This window comes from Phoca vitulina, unplaced genomic scaffold, assembly GCF_004348235.1.
Source record: "Phoca vitulina isolate PV1807 unplaced genomic scaffold, GSC_HSeal_1.0 scaffold33, whole genome shotgun sequence".
In the NCBI taxonomy this organism is placed as follows: domain Eukaryota; kingdom Metazoa; phylum Chordata; class Mammalia; order Carnivora; family Phocidae; genus Phoca; species Phoca vitulina.
In genome coordinates, this window is record NW_022589736.1 from 9,063,188 (window position 1) to 9,083,888 (window position 20,701).

At 47.1% G+C, this 20,701-nt stretch overlaps 1 protein-coding gene across 6 annotated transcripts in view; it reads right to left on the reverse strand.

Moving 5' to 3' along the window:
* The window catches only part of SFMBT2 (Scm like with four mbt domains 2), a 221,219-nt gene that overhangs the window by 25,352 nt on the left and 175,166 nt on the right, over window positions 1-20,701 (reverse strand). For all 6 annotated transcript variants that reach the window (XM_032425929.1, XM_032425927.1, XM_032425924.1 and 3 more), the window contains exons 13-16: window positions 18,813-18,855; window positions 16,822-16,892; window positions 14,557-14,696; window positions 1,504-1,613 (exon numbers count right to left, since the gene is read on the reverse strand). In XM_032425929.1, coding sequence (XP_032281820.1) covers window positions 1,504-1,613; window positions 14,557-14,696; window positions 16,822-16,892; window positions 18,813-18,855 — 364 coding nt within the window. The remainder of the gene's footprint in view (window positions 1-1,503; window positions 1,614-14,556; window positions 14,697-16,821; window positions 16,893-18,812; window positions 18,856-20,701) is intronic.

Sequence of the window (20,701 nt, forward strand, 5' to 3'; positions counted from 1 at the left end):
CCTCAGAAAATGTCATGCTGCTGCTGATCCCCCCCTCAAATGAAGTAGAAAGATATGGAACATTCGGCTGGAAAAAGCCTGGCTTTGGTTTCTTCTGCACTACAGGTGAGGCTCATTCACTTATTGTATTATTTACTTACTTATTTTTGAAATAAATACAGTGACTTACGTTCATTTCTATTATAAAAAACAAAAAAGCAAAACACTAACAAACCACAGTAATTACAGAAGGAAAAGATTTAGTATGACTAAAAGAGATCATTAATTTTTCCCATTAATCATATCCTTTCAGGTCATTTATAGGGGAGGTTCATTTAAATACTTCACGGGAAGGATGAAATATGGTACCACCTTTCAGTGACAGGCCACTTCATACAAATAAACGTTCTCCCAGTTAACATGTATTCCCTTTGACTTCTGTGATTTGGCAGAGCATCATGAGACCACAAATGACGTTTACGGAGTCTAAAATTGCAGATGTGTTCAAAAAAGAAATGTTGAGTGGAGAAGAGATGAGTGGAGAGCAGCCGAGCAGTATCTCACCATCCTTACTCCGTACCAGTGTAGTAAGTTAACCACACGGGAGAATACTACTGGTCAAACAAACCATTTCACATCCCTCAACTTTCACTACAAACAGGATAGGTACGTTCTTTAAAGGAGGCCTCAGCCACACTCTAGCCACTGAACGTGGTTCACTGTTCAAAAAAGTTATCATTTCCCATATGTCACATCTAAAGGCTATTTGAGGACACTGTTCTACAAGAAGTTGACCAGTAAGATCTATTCTGTTGAAAAGCTAAATGAACACCAAGGACCGAAAGTCAAAGCAATTATTAAAGAAAATTATCTTGAGAAATGAATCTTCTTCTATCTGCCTTCTAAACTACCATGTTCAAGCTTATCGATCCAGAGGGGGTGCTATCAATTTCAGAGCTCGAGAACCTTAAAGCAAAGCCAAAACATCATCTCTCCAGTTAGCCTATCTGCAAATAAAAGAAGTGACCAACTACATGTCAACCCACAGCCTGTCAACCAAAGCCAAGCAGAGGTATGGGTTCTTTTTATCTTTTAAAACTGTCAACTCTCAGAGCAAAGAACATTTAACTGTCTGGCATAAGCTCCTTACGGTATCAAATATTAAGAGCTGTTAATGAATAACATATAATGATGATAACAGATATCCTCTCTTTTATAATTGTTCCCCTTCTGATCAAATAATCTATTGGCCCTGAATCACAGGACATTCTGATTCTGAATGTTTAACACAATAAAGTATCAGCTAAACAAATCTCTCCTTTAGTTCTGGAATCCCAAGGCTTAAGGCAACTCCGTGTAACAGAAACACCAATAAATCTGTATGTAGCGCACAGAACTAAAGAATGACAGTCCTCCCCCTTTATTCCCATTTCTGTGGGCTGTGTCAAGAAGAGGAATGACGAGTTTCAAAGTAGCGGGCTAACCATTACAAGAGCCTTGTTTCCCAGAACTGAGAACACCTACTTTGCCTTCAGCGTCTCCTCCTGAAAATTCCAGTGTGGATCTTCCACCAGCTGTAATTCTCTCAATACCCTTCCAGGCTTGTAAGCTGCATTGATTATCATGCTAAGAACCTGTTGGGGAAAAAAAGAACAGCAATGAACTTCAACTGCATCCATTCCTCCTAAGATAAGAATGCTGCAAAAACCACCCGGCTGACGAGAAGTATTTGTGGTACGCATCCATTAAGTTGGGTAGAACATTTCTGCAGCCAGACACAGATTTGGCTCACCATCCACGGGATAAAAAGGGCGGTAAAATCCAATCCCTCTGGCGGGACGTGTGAACCTCTGGTCAGAGGGGATGGCAGGCTCTCCCTAGCATGTCTGATTGAAGAAAAACGGATCTATTTCCTCCAAAGAGCCAGTGATTATCTCCAACAGGATTACTCTGTGGTAGGATCAGCTACTGAGAATTTCATTTTATTTTTGAAAGTAAATTTCAAAAAGAATCAGTGAGACAGAGGCAACAGATTTGTGCCCATAATTCTGAACAGACTTCAGATATCTGTCAGGAGACTAACCAAGTATTTGGAACTCACCTGATGCTGGCTCAATACATGGACGTTTCATATGAGGACAATGCTCTGAGATGTGAGTGCTTCAAAGGACTGCGTGGAGTAACCAATACCATCTGATATCCTATTTCCTCAAACCTCCCCTTTATTCCCAGGTCCGAGAAAGAACACCTGTGGTCACTGCCTTCTGTGACACTCCCAGAAAGATGGGACATTTTGCTCTGTGAGCCTCAGCTGCAGGCTCTGAGAAGGTCCCATGTTCCTATTAACCTCGATGTGCCCCTGAATGGAAAGATCGCGGAATTCAGATCCCTCGGGGCACTCCCCCTTCTGTAAGCAAATCATCATTAACCACGAACGTTTATGAGTTCCGGCATGTTCCAGAGATGTTGCCATTTGGACAGACCGCGTAAAGAACATGAAGGTACACCGCAGCCTCCAAAGGAATGCCGACACCCGTGCTGTGGAGTTCCACGAAAGGCCCCTTGCTGAGGATCTGCCGTGTGTCAGCCCCCGGGAGCAGGGGCAGGACCGGGACACAGCGCCCAGCATGCCTGCAGTGTCTCCCCGTCCACCACGGAAACCAGCCAGGCACTGAGCTCATGTTTCAGGTTTCAGGGCAAAACACACACCACTGAGGGGGTGAGAAATGCCCTGACTGCCAAAGTCCCCGCTGCTTTTGGGGAGGACATTGCACAGTATCAATGGGAGGATGGAGATCAACGTATGTGGCCCGGGTTTTTAGGTCACAGCATTGGTGGATCTGAAGTGTTCCAGAACACAACTGGCATGCCTTTTGCCCTGATTTAATTCTGAAAAACAACAAAGCTCCCTCATATTATAACTGAAGAATCGATCTTAAAAATATTTTAGACTGTGCAATGAGCATGGCAAGCGTCTTCTCTGAGCTGGGGTAGCGCTCTGCTATGTTGCAAGGTTCCTATAAATCCCCAGCAAGAACACACGGGCCGGCCAATCTGCCAAGGCACTAAAAGGCCAGGACGAGGCCGTACAAGCAGTTTTGCTGTGTTTATGTTTTTGCTGTGTTTATGTTTTCTGTATTAGAATAATCATCTGATTTTATTGTTTACTGTCAGTACAATTTGCAGAAACCGAGTTTAAAAATAAATCCAATTAGAGCTGGCTGAAATAATGCACCAAGTATTTATCAACAGACAATAAAATTTAAATCGATTCTTTCCATTGTGTTTCGCAAGGAAGGGCCCAGAGCTACACGTTATTTGCTGCAGAGCAAAATGCATTTGGAGGCGGTGAAAAGAAAATGCCTTCCAGAGTTCCATTCAGCCTGGGAACAGGCAGCCATTAAGTTGTCAAAAGCGTCCAATATTGAATAATTTTCCCATGGCATTTCCGATGCCACATCACGCGTTGCCAAATTCAGCAGGCCCTCTATCAAACTTTGGGGCTGCGAGCTGAATAATTCTTCGGTTCGTGACATCTTAGTATATTACAGCTACCTCTAGGAAGACAACTCAGTTGGCAGCTGGTACCACCATCCAGAATCAGAATTACTGCTCCTTGCGAAACATGGAAACTCAGGTCGTTGTATTATGCCCTTGATCACGAGCGGTTGTACGGACCCCACCCCCAACTAACCGGCAGGATGCTGAGTGTGAAGTTAATAAACACTATTCCCAATAAACTGGCATAAAGGTGTCTGCATAACTCCAGGAGGAAAATCATGCTCCAGGGATCCCTCCCTCGATTTCCTGGAGTTCATGACATGGTTGTGGAGAACACACCTTACACAGAAGTCTCCACGGTGTCCTCCAGCAGATAGGCAGGCACCTTTGTAGGTGAACAGATCTGGGATCGAACCCCAGTTCCATCCTGTAGAAGGATGAGTCCTTGAGGTGCCTGACTGGCTTTCCTCCTCTGTATGATGGGGGCACTGCCATTTCTCTCGTTCATAAGGGGATCAGAACATGCACCTCAAAATATGCCACTTTGGCATAGGATTATTTTGAGCTGAAGGCAACTGAGAAACTGCACACACATGTGTCCCTTCGTAAAGGTGTTCCCTCCTCACTTTCGTAGCCGGAGGAGGAAGAGAGCAACCCTTGTCACTCGAGGAGATGAGTCTGCACAAACCAACTTTACTAAAAAACCCTTAAGTTCCATTAGTCTCCCTTATACTTACCTTCCCATAATTTACCATCCTAAAAGCCCAAACCCTTTTCCTTCGTCTCTCACCTCTGCATACTGCATTGCCGTTTGTTAAAATGGTACGTAAACATCTCAAGCATAATGGCCTCTTTGGGTTTTCACTTCTCTTCTGTGAGGCCCCTGTGCATGCGACATAAACCTTTTCTCCTATTAATCTGTTTTGTGGTCAGTTTAATTCGCAGGCCCCAGTCACTAAACCTAACAGTAGAGATTTTCCTTCTCTATAATAGGGATGTCATGAGAAATAAAGGAGATCACATCTTGGCATACAAAAAAGGTTTAAAGGTATAGCCCAGATCTCAGTATCAATGCAGTCCTCACCAACCCACAAAATAAACTGTGCCCCTACCTGGCTCTATCCCCATTGGCCCACACAGATGTCAGTCTTCACATCTTGGCAAAATAGTTCTGCTTCAAAGCTCCTTGACCTTCTTGCTATGGATTCCTTTGCAGAACTCAGCTTCTCATAAAAAGAGTCTATACTTTTAAATTCCTCCTCTTCAATTCCATTCTCAACTGACCTAAATCCGGTTTCCTCTCTAACCATGACACACAAGTGCTTTGGGAAGGTCACCAAGGACCTGCCACCAAATCCAATTAGCATGCCCATCTCACTGGGCCTCTGAGGAATCCGGCCCTGCATTTCACCACCTGGGCCTGCAACACCTCTCTCCCTGCTTCCCTCCCTCTGCTCGGCAGGAACAAGCGCTCGTTCAGAAAGTGGGGAGTGGGTCAGGTGCATGGGGGACGTAGGGGGGGTCAGAGAGAGGAGGGAGGACACAGGCAGGTGATGCCGGTGGGAGAGGAGCTCACTCCGCACACCGTGTGAGGCACACAGGAGCCGCTCAACAAACTTGGGTCTCCTCCCCCCACTCCTCCCCTTTCGGGTGCTCAGAAGATTATGTAAATCGATGGGATTTTTTGTTGTTGTTGTTCACATCATGAAATTATGTGATTCCATGATTTCTTTTCATACTCACGATCGTGAAAACTCCCAAAACACCAAAGTAATTTAGATAATTTCCAACCTCAACTATATCATATGATCAAAGTCAGAACAATGTTGAAAGTGCAGGGAACCACTTAATAAGAAAATTATTTCTTTGAGTGTCAAAATCAGAAAACACTTCAGAAAGCAAATATGGTTCCCACAGCTTGAGTTCGGCTGATTTAATGGAAAGGAGACAGATTCTCAACTTTGAAAGTATGTAATTTGCTAAATTCTAGTAACTGCGGGGAGAGCTCTCTTTGGGGGAGATCGGCTTCCAACGGAACATGAAGGAGAATATTCCCTCTCTGGGGGTTAGGAAAGGGGGGTCAGAAAAAGGATCTGGACACAAAGAAGCCTCCCCCACGTGCTCACTCTGCTTCAACAGACCTTTCTGCTCTGCAGTCTCTCCAAGAGCCATGGTGACAATAATTAGCTTTTTACAGGAACTGGGACCATCAAAGGCCCTCGTGGGCCTAAAGCATTTTTTCCTTTTCAACTTCAGAATCAGATGGAATGGAGCTAATTTTATAAATAGGTCGGTTGTTTTTTTCCCCCAGTAAAATGATAAAGAATTGTTCCTGCTTAATCAGCAGTTTCTCCATGCATAGGGTTTTGAAACGAGCCTCGAAAAGAAAACAAAGCAAATAAGCTTTTCAAGTGATTTACCCCTTAAAACTAGGTGTTTTCATTTTGTCGCCTCAAAAACTAACGGCTCTGTGCATATTCCTTTGCAAATGCTGCATCTAATACTAAATATTATCTAATGATAATCTTCATGTTCATCACTCCTTTTGTTGTTGCAAAACTTTTAATGCTAACAGCAATAATCAGACATATTTTACCAAGTGGAGAACTCCATTGCTTTGGCCAAAACTGATCTCAACTTTCATTTCGATCCTCAATGGAAGGAAGGCTGACCTCCCCTGGCAGCCCACCACCCTGGAGGGGAGGCACTCCCTTCGTCCCAGTGGCAAGGCTAGAGCCCCAGGGCTGCCCTGGTAGGTAGCCTTTCCCCCAACCCAACCCCATACCAATGAACTCCTGCCTTTATCGCTTCAACTTGATTAAAAGATCATTCCCCAAAAGAGGCTATAATTCTCAGGAATTCTCTACCTCCCCCTGGAAGACCAACAGGAGAATCCCATCACACCCTAAAACTTCATTCACCTCAGTCACCAGAAACCCAACACTTCTAGAACATTCTTTCTGCTCGGAATCCGATTCCCATATAACTGCATTTCTCCCTAATTTTGACCAATCTCAAGCCCCTCTGTGCATCACCAATGCATCCATTCTGCCCTCCATCATCAGCAAAATATCCTAGAGCCCAAAATGCTTTCCAGAATATTCTTCTTCACCTTATGGTTTTCCCTTCTGCTCTGGACTGAATTGTGCACCCCCACCCCTATTAATATGTTGAAATGCTAACCTCCATGTGATGGCATTAGAGGTGGGGCCTTTGGGGGGAAATAAGGGTTCGATGAGGTCATGAGGTTGGCACCCTTGTAATGGAGTGAACCTTTGTGAGAAGAGACCCAAGCGCCTGCGCTCTCTCTCTCCCGCCATGTGAGGACACCACCCTGTGCAAAGCAGAACCTGCCCCGTGGGCACCCCAACCTCGGGTTCCAGCCTCCAGAGCCTCGAGGCACACACATCGCGGTCTGAGCCCATCTGCGGCGCCGGCTGCAGGAGCCCGAGCAGACCAAGCCACCCGCCTCTCTTACACCATCATGTTCCCTCCTCTGCGGGATGACTTCCCTTCCAGCACAGACCGGTCCATGGTCCCATCCTCAACAATGAAAGCTCTCCCTTCCTCTCTCATCTTCCTGCAGCCACCTCGTTCATGCTCCCTTCTCTTTTTCGGTAAGACCATAGGAACTGTCTGCACTTGCCAGCTCCTTTCTCTCCTTCAGCGCTCTCTGGCACCCACCCAGGGGCGCTCCCATGCCCACAATGTGCCCACGATGTGCCCGCATCGCCAAAGAACGGCCACCCTTGGTTCTGTTCTTATACCGCCCTGGCGGTGGCTCAAGGCAGCACCCTTACACCTTCCTCGGCGAGCACCTTCTCCTCTACCCGCAAGACACTAGCCTCTCTGGGGCCTCCTGCGTCCCGGCTCACTTCCCCTGTGCGCCCTCCCACAAACAACAGCAGGGCTCAGGGCTCAAGTCCTCGGACCATCTACTTCACTCTGCGGTGCACCTGGCTTTCAACACCACTGCCAAACTCGCAAACTAACGGCTCCTACACTTGTATTTCCATCCTAGACCTTTCCCCAGCTCCAGACTCGTGCGTCCATCTCCACTTGGAGGCTTAGTGGGCATTCTGTTCAAATAAGACAGATTTAATCCATCCTACAGCTTTCCCTTCTCGGCACCTTCCCTCTTCTGACTGCTCAGGGCAGACTTGGGATGCCTCGGTGAATTCTGCTCTTCTCACAGTCCCCGTCCAATTCACCAAGAAACCCTCCCTGTCTCCAAAATGTACTGGCTTATTTGTTAATTACTGTCCATTCCCATGAGGTCATAAGCACCAAGACATGAGGGACTGTATTTTGTTTCCTGCCCTATTCATAGTAGCTACAATTATACCTGCCAAAAGAAGGAGTTCAACAAGTATTTTTTGGAATTTGTTCAATGAATTTCAGTATGAGCACTGACATGAGTTAAAATTATTTAAAAATATTTATTTAAAAAACAGTTAAAATTAAGGTGACATCTAGAACTTAGTGACTAATTCACCCCAAGTATTTCTTTGATACCATAAAATATACAAAATATTATATGGATGGAGGCCCAGGAGATAACATTTGCTCCTGATTTTCTTTGCTACAAAAGCCTACCCTATAGTGTGATGAGAAAGTTCCACAAAGGTATCTTACCCTCTTGACAGGCAAATAATAAAAGACTTAACCTCTGCCAATCTTCCCAGACACCGGCCAGCATGCTGCAAAATCCGGCTTCACAGGTTACGTGAGTGTGTGTGTGTGTGTGTGTGTGTGTGTGTTACAGTTCATGCCCGCGCACAGGCTTGGCGCGTTGTTCTTTACGAGCTGGTGTTCAGCATAAGCTTAAAACGGCAGCAACAAAACCACCACAGAATATCACCATGAGGCATGTCGCCATCTTGGGTTCTGCTGACTGACTTAACCAGACGTCACCTGGGCAAGACTTTTCCTCTGTCCGACGTTACCCCAGAGCCTGAGTCCTTGATATGAGGCCATGGTCGTCCCCGTTCTCGTCACCCACTCCACCTTCTCTCATTTATACTGATGAACACACAGCTACTTTGAAGGAGAAAAGTTACCTTCGCGTGCGGTATGGCATCATTTATGTGAACAGCTAAGGCTGCTTTGGATTTCTTATGTTCTGGGTTCCCACATGAAGTCGTTCCAGTTTTTAAGTGAAAGTTGTGATAAGTAGCCAAGAACAAATGCTCAACGATATATAATGAAGGGGAAATTCAAACAAGTCATCACAGAACTCCGCAAACGTGGGAAATAAACACTGTAATCAAAACCAAGAGACTGAGGGAAATAGCTTCATGCGTCAACCATGTGGTAGAAATATAAACCACAAGCTCCAAAGGAGGCCGAATTCCAGACCGCCAGGTCCCACTGGAAACTTCTGAGGCGGGGCGGGTGGGCGCGGCGCTCACTTTCCCCCTGTGGGGCACTCACATCACTATTTGCAGGCGGGCATCTCTGACGGGGCAGGGAGGAGAGGCCGGTGCGTGGCAGGGACTCAGGAAACACAAGATTCCTCTGGATGCTCCTGCTTGAGCCAATGCCGCATGTCTGTGAAGCAGAGTGCCATCAGCCCAGGGCCCAGAACCCTCAGGAAGGGCATGTCTGCAAGTTCGCCTTCTGCGTCAGACCCGACATTCAGTATTTCAACCCTCTGCTGTGATGTCTGAAACCCCACTGCACCTGACTGCCTTACACTGGCTATACCTCATGGGCGGGGGCGGGGGGGGGGTATCAAAGTCGGAGATAACTGCCAGATGCCTGTCAGGTGGAGGTCCTCCATCCCCACCAGCCAGGGAGAAGGGGTTTGTGACCCTGGGTCCCGAGCCCCAGCACAGGAAGCAAGACCAGGAAGAGACCACGGGGCACAAAGAAGGCGTGTCTTTCCATCCTCTTACTTACTGCCCGAATAACACATGGCCCTGCTCCCAGATTTACAAACCACATGCCTACGACTCCCACAGACCCCAGAGAACACAGAACTGGGGTATTATTCCAACATAACCAGGCACGGATTTCTGCCATGTATCTGCACCTGTGTAGGTTTGCTAGGGTGAGACAGGCCGAGAGGGAGAGAGACAAGGCCCCCTCCCCTGTCTGCAGGCAGGCTGTCAACTCACCAAGGAAGGGGCCGCCTCTCTTGCTCACCGTGACCCCCAGCTCCAAGAACAGTGCCCACCTGGCACGAGGGTACGACTGGTGAGTTCCCGGGGCCTGAACGAATGCACAGAGGAAGGACTGTGTTTCATTCCCTGCCAGGTTCCAGCGCTGGAAGAGTCCCTGGTGTGGCGCATGCTCAGTGAGTATCTGCTGCGTGTGGAATAACCCAGCACCTTCGTATCCGAAACACCCTCGAACGGTCGCGGACAGCTGAAGAGAACCACGCCCGGACCACAGTGGCACCCTGCAGGGCCCTCGCCACTTCCTCAGCACTTGCTGGGGCCACAGAGCTATGAAGACCACAGAAGCAGACCAAAGGACAGAGAAATCTCGTTCCGTGAAGGTGAGCGCTCCAGTCTCCTCCAGGATCCCTTTGCCGCCTGGTGGCAACCCTGTCCAGCAGCCCCAGGCTCGGGCATCGGCACCCGGCACTCACAGCTCCCGCTCGTGGGCACAGCCACCCTCTGCAAAGTTAGACTTCTCACCACCCGGTCTCTGCGAACAAAGGCAGGCCTCCCTGGTCATGCCTCAGCCTCTGCGTCCCCGGACCAGGCTGCCATGAAGAGTAGCAAAGTGACTGTTTCAGGTATGTGAGACAGACAGACAGACAGTTAGATAGATAGACAGATAGACAGACAGACAGATGGATGGATGGATGGATGGACAGACAGATAATAGGATAGAAATGACAAACAGATGATAGATGACGGATGAGTAGGTGGATGGATGAATGCATGGACAGACAGACGATAGAGATGATGATGGATAGATTCAGGGTGGAAAGATGGCTGGATGGACAGGTGAGTGGGTGGGGTGGGCGTGTGCACACACGCGTGCATCTGGATCTCACTTTCGTCACGAACAACGTCCCTGCCTTGGCAGAGGAGAAGCTCCATCTAGCCTTCAGTGTTTGATGTTATCAGTCTACTCCGCTGTATTCAGCCTCATCTCCACGTCAGATCCAAGTCCAGGTCCAGGGCACAGGTTGGAGAAAAAGAAAAAGCCATGGAAGCTTATCGCTTCAGAAAGTTTCCCAGGTGTCCAGCATTTGGGCTGCTTTCTCCTAAGCCTTCTATTAAAGCCTCAGGAATAAGAAAGGGAAGAGATAGGCAAGGGCTATGCATCTACCTATTCACAGGAAAGCACATCTGTAAATGCTCAAAAGCAGCATGTAAAGCTTGGATGGGTGATTTCTGCTGTCGAGCCAACATGGATCCAGAGCCTCTGCCGTGTCACACATCCCAAAGTGATGTGCAAAACGTGAAAAAAGACTCCTAGAGATTCCCCACTGGACATGACATTTCTATTGCTTGCTAAGACCAGAGGTTACATATGGGTAAATAACTCAAGCCAGGTAACATTTCAGAAAAACCACAGGTGCTCCCCAAACCCGTCAGCCATGCGGGGACGTCACCCTGGTATGTGGCCTGCGTATCCATGGATGTTAGCATCGCCATGAAAACGGAGACTCTAATTCCTCCTGAGCCGGTGTTTTCAGAGTCCCTTCTGCTGGCAGGACTTTTCATCGCTGGGCTCATGGACATGAGTGAGGTTGTGAGATGTTCCACGCTCACTCCTTTCCTCTTGTGCTCATGCTGGTCTCTCCCTCACACCCGGACACAAGCACACAGCACCCTCCCTTACTATGTGGTGCAGGAAGGCAGGATCACAGGCCTGGCCATTTGGGAGATCACATCTGAGGTATTAGCAGAACCTCCCCCAACACCTCTTCGACACAACACCAACATTCTCAGCAGCAGAAGCGCCGGGACACACAGACCTCGTCAGCGGACCGAGGGCCACACAGATCTGCGGTACACAGGTCTTCAGGAGACCCTGGTGCATTGCGGCAGGCGTGGGGTGCAGGACTATCTGGGATAGGAAAGGATGCCCGGAGTCCCATAAAATGCCCCAGCCTGAGGGGCCGTCCACAGGCTCAACCTGTCCCCATCCCCTCAGGACCTGCTAGTCCTGGGTCCCTCGTGGGGATGACAGAGTTGGATGGGCCCCTCACTGGCTCTGCCCACATGCACACAGGTCAGCCTCCCCTGAGCAGACCAGAGGGAAAACAGCCATCACTCTGCATTTCCCAAAGACCTGAAAACCTTCAACTGCTAACACACTGACGGCCTGAAAAGCAAACGTGCTCTGTCTTTGCTCCAATTACCTCCTTCTCTTTAAGTAAAATGCAATTTGAAACCACAGAGGTTCTGGTGCTGAAGGAAGCACATTAGCATAAATATTGGCTTGCTGGAACTCCCATTTTTCTTGCACTCACAGAACTGAAGTGCTTGCTTTTTTTTCCCTTCTTCTTCTTCTGCCTTATGCATTTTCTGAACATCAGCAAAAAACTAGTTTTGTCATCAGAAAACTGCTCTGGCCTGGCTTTTGCATTTGGCTGCCAGCACCTATCGGGGAATTGATCAGGGATAACCACTGTTGACTCTAAATACTCATGTACGACAAAGAGCCAGCCCCCGAAGACAGGCTGAACCTGGGACCAGTGTGTCTGCGAGCGGAGCCGGCAGGTGACCGGGGACCGCAGGCTGATCCCTGGAGCTTGCCGTGACAAACAGCCCTGCAGGCAGCTTTAAAGGCACCCACCAGTTCACCGCATTTCTGCCAGGCCTTCCTGTTCCTTTCTGATCACTCCTGACAAAAACAGGCTCACACATAGGCAGGCATCACCGTACCCACAACCCACTCTCGGGCCGGACTGCGGAGGGTAGTGCTCGGTCCAGGGGTGCGATTTCACGTCGTCATGGGAATCCTGACCCGGAGTCCTGGTTTGATCTCTTCCTCGATCCCGTCCAACATCTTTGGGAATCCGAGGTCAGTGCCGCCTCATCCAGAGCCAACCACCGGTCCCTCCACTGACCCGCATCACCTTGGCCTTTCAGAGGCACCCCTACCCCTGGACCTGCCTCAAGCACCATCTTTCTGTAGTGACGAATGTCTCATCTGTTAGACAGGTCAACCTGCCACTTCGGCTGGGCCAGACCTGCACCGATCACTTTCGGGAGGCAGGGCCCAGCCGTGGGAGGTGAGCTGCTTTAAATGAAAGCAGGTCCCGGCTGCTCAGAACACCTGGCAGGGGCCCAAGAAAGGCCCACCCAGATCTGTGCCCTTTCTGTGTCCATCCTCCGAGGTCCTTACACTTGAGGTGCCATAAGCCTTCTTTCCCAATCTTCCTGCCTTCATCCCAGGGCACCCCGATACCCCAGGCCTTCCGCATGCAGGCTGCCCGCACCTCCTTCCGCACAGACTGCAGGGGACTCCACAGGACCTCGACACACCCGCACCGGCCCCGTCGCAGGACCTGAGACGCTTGCCACTCTGCAATACTCGATCTGCCTGCTTGTCTGTCCCACATGACCGGAACCTCATGAAGGACAGGAACATCCTCTGAACATTTATAGGCTAAATGCTCCCAAGTAAATAACCACAACAACGGCCCCACCAGAGTGTCTTTACAGAGTTTCTTCTCAACTACAACTTCAACTTTCTCTCTTAAAGGGATTTTTGTTTTCTGAACATGTAAGTCTTTAACTGCTAACTGCGCAGACGGCCTAGGAAAGCAAACGCGCTCGGCCTGGCTAAAACAATCTCATTCAAGTAGAATGACATCTGAAACCACGTGGAGGTTCCCGAGGGGATGGTGCTCGCACAGGGTCACTCAGAGGGCTCCCGTCCTCCGCAGTGGGAATCTGCACTCCTCACAAGGCCAGAGAAGGCCTCCCTCAAGCTACCCAGCTACCCAGGCCTGCCTCACCCATCAGGCCGCCCAGATCTCTCGTCTGTTCTTTTCAAAACAGGATGCACTCTTCTATACCTATGAGTCGCCCCCAGCCTAAGGACCCATACTCCTTCCCCGGACACCCACCTGTGAGCCATGGCCGTGCTCCCACATGAGGCGCTCCTCCCTTTGCAAGCCAGAGCAAGGATCCCTTACCATCCGTTTGTCACTCCCTCCCCTGTGCTCCCAGAGCGCTCTGCTCTGTGCCCTGAGTGTCCCCCCACACACCATACCTTCAGCCTAGAATTAAGCCATCTCCCCAACAAGGCTGCGAAGCCCCAATAGGCCGAGGGCAGACAGGGCTTGTGTTCGGACCCAGGACTTGGCACAGCGCCTGCCTCCGAGCAGTGGCCTCACAGACATGTGTTCAGTGGGTGAACGGACTGTTGTGCCCCGGGGATTAAAACACATTCATCATGGTACAGTAGCGATGAGGAAGATCTATGTGGGGTCCTCTTTTGTAAGAAAAAACACTGATATGTGTGAAAAAAGCAGAGATCGAGTTCCAAGAATGGTTCCAGGATTCCAAGCCATGTCCACACGGGGTCTGTGGCGAGGCTATAAAAACCTCCATCAATGTAACGAGGATTCACCTCTCTCTGCAGGTCCACCCCCAAAGGCAGGAAGAGAAATGGGAAAGAATACCATCAAACTGACGCGCGGCCACGACACAAACTTCACACAAGTGCCTGGAGCCTGAGCTGGAGCCGCCTCCATGCAGACACGTGCTGGCTACAGCCGACGGCGGGGAAAGGCCTTGAGGCTCCTGACGCCGCCGACGGGCGTCTGTCCTTAAGAGCATCTTCTCTCGCCCATCCAGGCTTACTTGCCTCTTGAGAGAAACCTCCAGTCTGCAGTCCTGGGCCCTGACCCACACACAGCCCTCAAACCCACTGCAAGGTTTCCCCGGACTCGGGGGAGGAAGGTGTAGTCCCCCCACCCTCTCCCCCACTCTCCCCCCCCCACCGCTAGCCTGTGAGTTTTTCACGGGCAGGAATGCTATTTCCCATCTTTGCCTGACCAGCTCCAGCCCGATCCCGTTATGTCCTTCAGAAATTCTGTCTACATCTTGGACACCCTGTGGAAATACCCCGACGCTGACCCCCATGCGCATGCCTTACCTCTTTCAGAACCAGCACACATTTGCCTGGTCCCACCGACTGAGGTAGCTCTGCGATTCTCCCTTTGTTCAGGTAAGGGCCTGAGAAACACCTGTGGTTGATAAAAAGCTGAGGACAGCAGTATTTTCCATTGACGGTACCTGTGGGGAAGAGCGCCACAGCTCACGCTTTAGGAGCCAACAAAAAACCTGCTTAATCCACTTAGTCGGCAAAATTACCCAGAGGCCCACTGTGTCTTAATATCAGAATGTCTTATAAACCCAGTAGCTTAGAAATTCAGGTTATTTTTTTGCTACCATATAAACGAACTTCTCTGTGTATGATGCAGGATTCAAGACACACGAAAAGATGCTAAAACCAAGACAATGACAACTAATGTACCACTATGCAGCTAATAAAAACAAAAAAACAAAACAAAAAACAACCCCAGCTCTGGAGCTAAGCTCTCCTGGGTTTTCTACTCTAGAAACTCCTCCACCTTCTCTTCCCCTTCCCAGAATCTGGTGTTTATCATTCCCACGCAGGCCTATAAACTTGACCACACACACACAGGTAGATGTGTGTCAACAAGCAATGCATGGTATTTCGGATATTTTAAAAATATTCCATAAATGGTTTTCCGCAACATTTTGTTTGTTCGACCTGCAGTTTCTAAGATCCACCCAAATCGGTACATGTATATGCAGAACGTTCATCCACCTGTCACTTCTGTGCGTGACCCCATTACATGAATACAGCACAAGCGGCGGCCCACTCTCTTGCTGATGGACACTCAGTCATTTCCACTTGCTCGGGAATTACCGACAGTGCTCTGCTGAGGACAGCTGTAAACATCGGCTTCTGCTTACGGGCAAGAGAGCTTTCCAAGTATATCACAAGGAGGGGACCTGCTCGGCCATGGGGTCTGCATGTCTTCAGTTGTCCCACACGTGATCAAACTGATCTCCACGCGGACAATCTCAACCTATACTCCTATAGGAGGTGTGGCCACTATTCCACATCCAAGCCAACACTAGACATGGCAGGGCGTCTTCATTTTGCCAATCTCATGGACGTGCAATGTACTTCCCGTGGACTGAATCTGCATTTCCTTCATTGTGCTTTCAATGTAGCAGGTTGTTGGGCTAGTTGTGTCTCAAAGGGCCATGGGGAAACGTGGAAGAATAAATGGTAAGGTATTACCCTAAAGCTTCCTGATGTCTGTAACAGGGTTCTGCTGTCAGCCAAGACTCACCCTCCCCCACAACGCCCCAAGCTAAGCTCCGCTAACAGTGGTGTCTCTGTTAACAGTTCTGGAGGGACTGTCCTCATAGGACTTCAACTAAGAACCAACAGGGAACGAGGGAGAAATGTTATTTTTGTGAGGGTAACACAAAAGGAGTAATATAACAATTATAGACTCTGAAAGAAGAGCTGACATGGTTCTTTTAAAACCATTCTGAAGTTTGAATTCTATACAACAAAATTAGGCAAAAGAATTATGTCCACAGCTGCATATACATGGAAATTTTTTGGTAGGATTACCCTACCCAGAACTTTAGAAAAAAAACAATTTTAGTAAGTCTACTCATAAAAATGCTCTCCTTACTATAACTTTGACTGCTAGGATTCTTCCATGGCATATAGCTTAGAATCCTGGAAGAATTCAGAGCAGGTTTCACTTTGGCTAGAAAACAGAATTCGTAATCAAATATATTATTTAATGTACAAACACGTCTATAAACAGATTTGTTGTCAATGGGGAATTCACATTTGTGTTTTCAAAGGTTAATGTAAGATATAGAACTTTACACATTAAAAGACATATATTATTCACTCTCAGCTTTCAAACACAGAGGGTTTTTAAGGAACAATTCAAAATCCCATGGGGACTTAAATATTAACCAGTAATGAAAAATGCAAGTGGGATGCCATAAAATATCAAAAAAAAAATGAGTGCCTAATAATGATATTTTCAATTCTTTCTCCTTGCACATGACCATCCACAACATACAACCCTAACTGGGCCCAAATTTCCAAGGAACACATGGACTCTTCTCCTGCAGACTGAGAGAAGTGTCTAGAGCTACTGACCAAGAGACAGAAGAGGCACAGAGAATCTGGTTTAGAAATTTTTTTTTAAAGTAGGTATGTGTTAATAAGTAGCAACAGAGACAAGGAGAATGAACTTAAAGTTGAAATATTCTTATATTAGACCTAAAAACACACGCATGTCTCCACTCCCAAATTGGGACGGGACAGCCAGCCGTAAGTGGGCTCATTTACCTGAGGTGTCCAGGTGAGAGAATAAACAAAGGTCGTGAGGTATTTTCTCAACAGGCACTGTGGATGGCAATCTGTTGATCAAGAAAATACAACTATCACGGGTCGCACACTTGAGAAGGAACTCAACTAATGAAATAACTAATTAAATTAATTAAACTAACTCCAAAGTCTTTTCATAACTTAAAGCGATTATCACAGAAATCCAAGCACACAGTAAAAGAGAGGATGCATATACGTCAAGCAGCAACATCAGTACAAATGTATCCGTTTCAAAGAGGTCGTCCCCCAATTCTCGTAATAACCCTAAGAAGCCGATGGCATGTCTGCCCCTCAAGTTGTCATCCCTAATCAGCGATGTTCTTCCAGGAGGCTCCTGGCTTGTCTCTTGCTATTGAATTGTCATAATGCCCTTCATTATATTTTAGACACAAAGAAACATCAACTCGCATGGATTTTAACGGAAGTCAGACTTCTCTTCAATAGAAGAAACTAGTACTTTCTACAAGCTAGTGTCTGAGAACTGCTTGGCCTTTGATTTTTGGCACCTGTGCTTGTGTGGGTCACGGCCACACTAAAAAGACCTTCAAAGAAAGCCTATGAACGGATGGGTCCTAGAATGAGAAGTAGGCCTAGCCTAGGGCAGAGCTTTGTGTTATAGTTCAGTAAAAAAGTTGCTGAATAAACATTAAAAATGTAGCCATAGGGGAAAAGAGGTGCGTTGGTTTTTACAGGGTACCCAGGATGGCGGTGTGGAAATCACACCATTGAAAAATGACACAAGCGCAGAGCAAACCATCACAAAATCTCAGTGGGGTCATCTTCACACTGGCTCTCAAAGTGGGGTCCCCACACTAGAGGACCGGCACCACCTAGAAACTTGTTAAATGCACAGATGCTCAGGCCCCACTAAAGACATCCTGAGCCAGGGAATTTGGAGATGGGGACCCAGCAGTGTGTGTGTTTTATCGAGCTGTCTGGGTGACTGGTGCAAGTGCAGGATGGGGACCACGGATCCACGGGCCATAAATTGAGGAGTTACAAAATCGGATTTGGATTCAATGATGGGACCATTTATTCTTTGCTCTCGATTTCAATGTTATCCAGACCAAACTGGAGTCAGATTATTAACCTGCTACACTGTGTTTAGACATGAATGTATGGAAAATGCCCACAAAACTGTTATTCACATTCAAATAGCCATGCAGTCATTATTCAATTTCATTTTAAGTTTAAACCTGGGTATCTGAAAAGATCAAATTCATTTCCACCAGTGTATTTTCATTAGAAAACAGAACCACCTGGCAAAGGCTGTGTATTTTAGTGTACCTTAGCTAATCTTCAATATATAAAAATGCTACTAATGGTGAGAATTTTTCAAAAACATACTGCATGTATGCACACTGCCTGATACCCTCCTTCTCCCTAAAATTACAACTGAAATGGGGGATAACTTACATTGACTTAACCCTGTACAACCCACACAATTTTTTTTTCCACATGAAATCTAATTTAATCTTCATGAACCCCCTGAGAAACAGGTGTTTCACAAAGGAGGGTGTTGAGATGCAGAGCATTAAGCAGCTTCCTAAAGGACACCTTGCTGGGGGCTGGCAGAGATGGCCTCGGATGGCAGTCTGCCTGCCTGCCAGGCCGGCCACGACCCGTGACGCCAGCATGCTGAGTGTGGGCAGGGACAGCGATGCGTGGCCAGGGGGGCCTCAAAGAGGGCTTTCACTATCAAGGTGTGAGGCCAGGATGCCCTCCAGCTGGAACGGAAGGGAGAAACTGCAATCTGGAGAAGAGATCCCTAGAAGAGGCGAGCCCGTGTCTTCCATGTAACGGGTGCACCATAAACAACAACAGGTATTTCTGGCTATCATCTCTGTGAACCCACTCACTGATAAAAACGGCCACACTTCCTTATTCTCTGTAAAGACAGTTCTATATACCACCTAAGTTTTGGGGGAAAAAAACAAAACACAAAAACTTACTGTTTTTCTGGCTGCACGACTGCAATCTTTCTCTTCTTTTGTGCTGTAAAACAGGCAAGAAAGGGCAAAAGGACAGTCAGTTTCATTCACGAGTTGGGCAAAAGCATTTTTTTAAAAATGTCTTCATGGGGGCGCCTGGGTGGCTCAGTTGGTTAAGCGACTGCCTTTGGCTCAGGTCATGATCCTGGAGTCCTGGGAATGAGTCCTGCATCGGGCTCCCTGCTCAGCGGGGAGTCTGCTTCTCCCTCTGACCCTCCCCCTTCTCATGCTCTCTCTCTTTCTCTCTCATTCTCTCTCTCTAAAATATAAAATCTTTAAAAAAAAAATGTCTTCAGGGAAAACTGTGTCAGTTTTAAAGAAACAATTTAAACACTGGAAAGTTATTTCACTCATGCCACAACTTTATCTTATTTTCTTCCAGCATTAAAATAAACTCTGACTCAGGGCGCCTGGGTGGTGCAGCTGGTTAAGCATCTGACTCTTGGTTTTGGCTCATGTTGTGATCTCAAGGTCTTGAGATCAAGCCCCATGTCTGGCTCTGCGCTCAGCGGGGAGTCTGCGTGTCCCTCTCTCTCCCTCTGCCCCTCCCCTTCACTTTCTCCCCCCTTCTCAATCTCTCTCTCTAAAATAAATAAATAAATCTGAAAGAGACTTTGACTCATCAGAAATGAAGTCTAAATAGAATTTACTGCATTTAATAAGATTAAACGGATCACTATGTTTGTATCCTTTGGATAAATACCTAGTAGTGCAATTGCTGGGTTGTAGGGTTGCTCTATTTTTAACACTAGCTACTTTATTCTAAAATATACTTTTAATAAGAAAGAAAGAGGACACGAGACAGGAGTTTCTGTCTGAGGCACAACTAAGACCCAGGGGACCGGCCCTACCCACGACTAAACCCAGGGAGCACCTGACCTGGCTCTCAGGCCAACTGAGCCAAGAATCTGTGGCACTGTGAGAGGACAAAAACAGAATGCCCTTGAGATTGAAAAAAATTATTCTATGCTTAAAATTTTAAAAATATGTTAACATGAGGACAAGATATTACTCTCGTTGGATCAGATTCATTGAGCAGTATGGTGTATGGGAGAGAAGAATCCCTTAAAATCCACCTGTGTATAATCTGGGCGACCTACTTTGTTTCACACAGACAATGCACCATCCTCCTCTTAATGGATGTGGAATAGAACTGTCCTTCAAACTTTGCTGACATCAGGGGACAGGAAGCCAACTATAGGATGGAACTTCCTTTTCTAGTAATTTCCTGAGCATCTACCTAAATGAACCCTATAGTAGGATGCTAGAAAGTAAAGCTAGCATACAAATTACATAAAGAAAATACCAGAAATATCTACTTCACAAAAAAATCAAAACCCCTTATTTTTAAGGACTCATAACTTTATTTTCAATTTTTAAATTTTTTATTTAAATTCAATTTAATTAACACATACTGTATTACTAATTTCAGGGGTAGAATTTAGTGATTCATCAGTTGTATATAACACCCAGTGCTCATCAGATCACATCCCCTCCTTAATGTCCATCACCCAGTCATCCCATTCCTTCCACCCACCTCCCCTCCAGCAACCCTCAGTTTGTTTCCTGTAGTTAAAAGTCTCTTTTGGTTTGTCTCCCTCTCTGTTTTCATCTTATTTTATTTTTCCCTCCCTTCCCCTATGTTCATCTGTTTTGTTTCTTAAAGTCCATATATAAATGAAATCAAATGGTATTTGTCTTTCTCTGACTTATTTCACTCATCATAATACCCTCTAGTTCCATCCATGTCATTGCAAATGACAAGATTTCATTCTTTTTGATGGCTGAGTAATATATCTCATTGTATATATGAACCGCATCATCTTTATCCATTCATCTGTTGATGGACA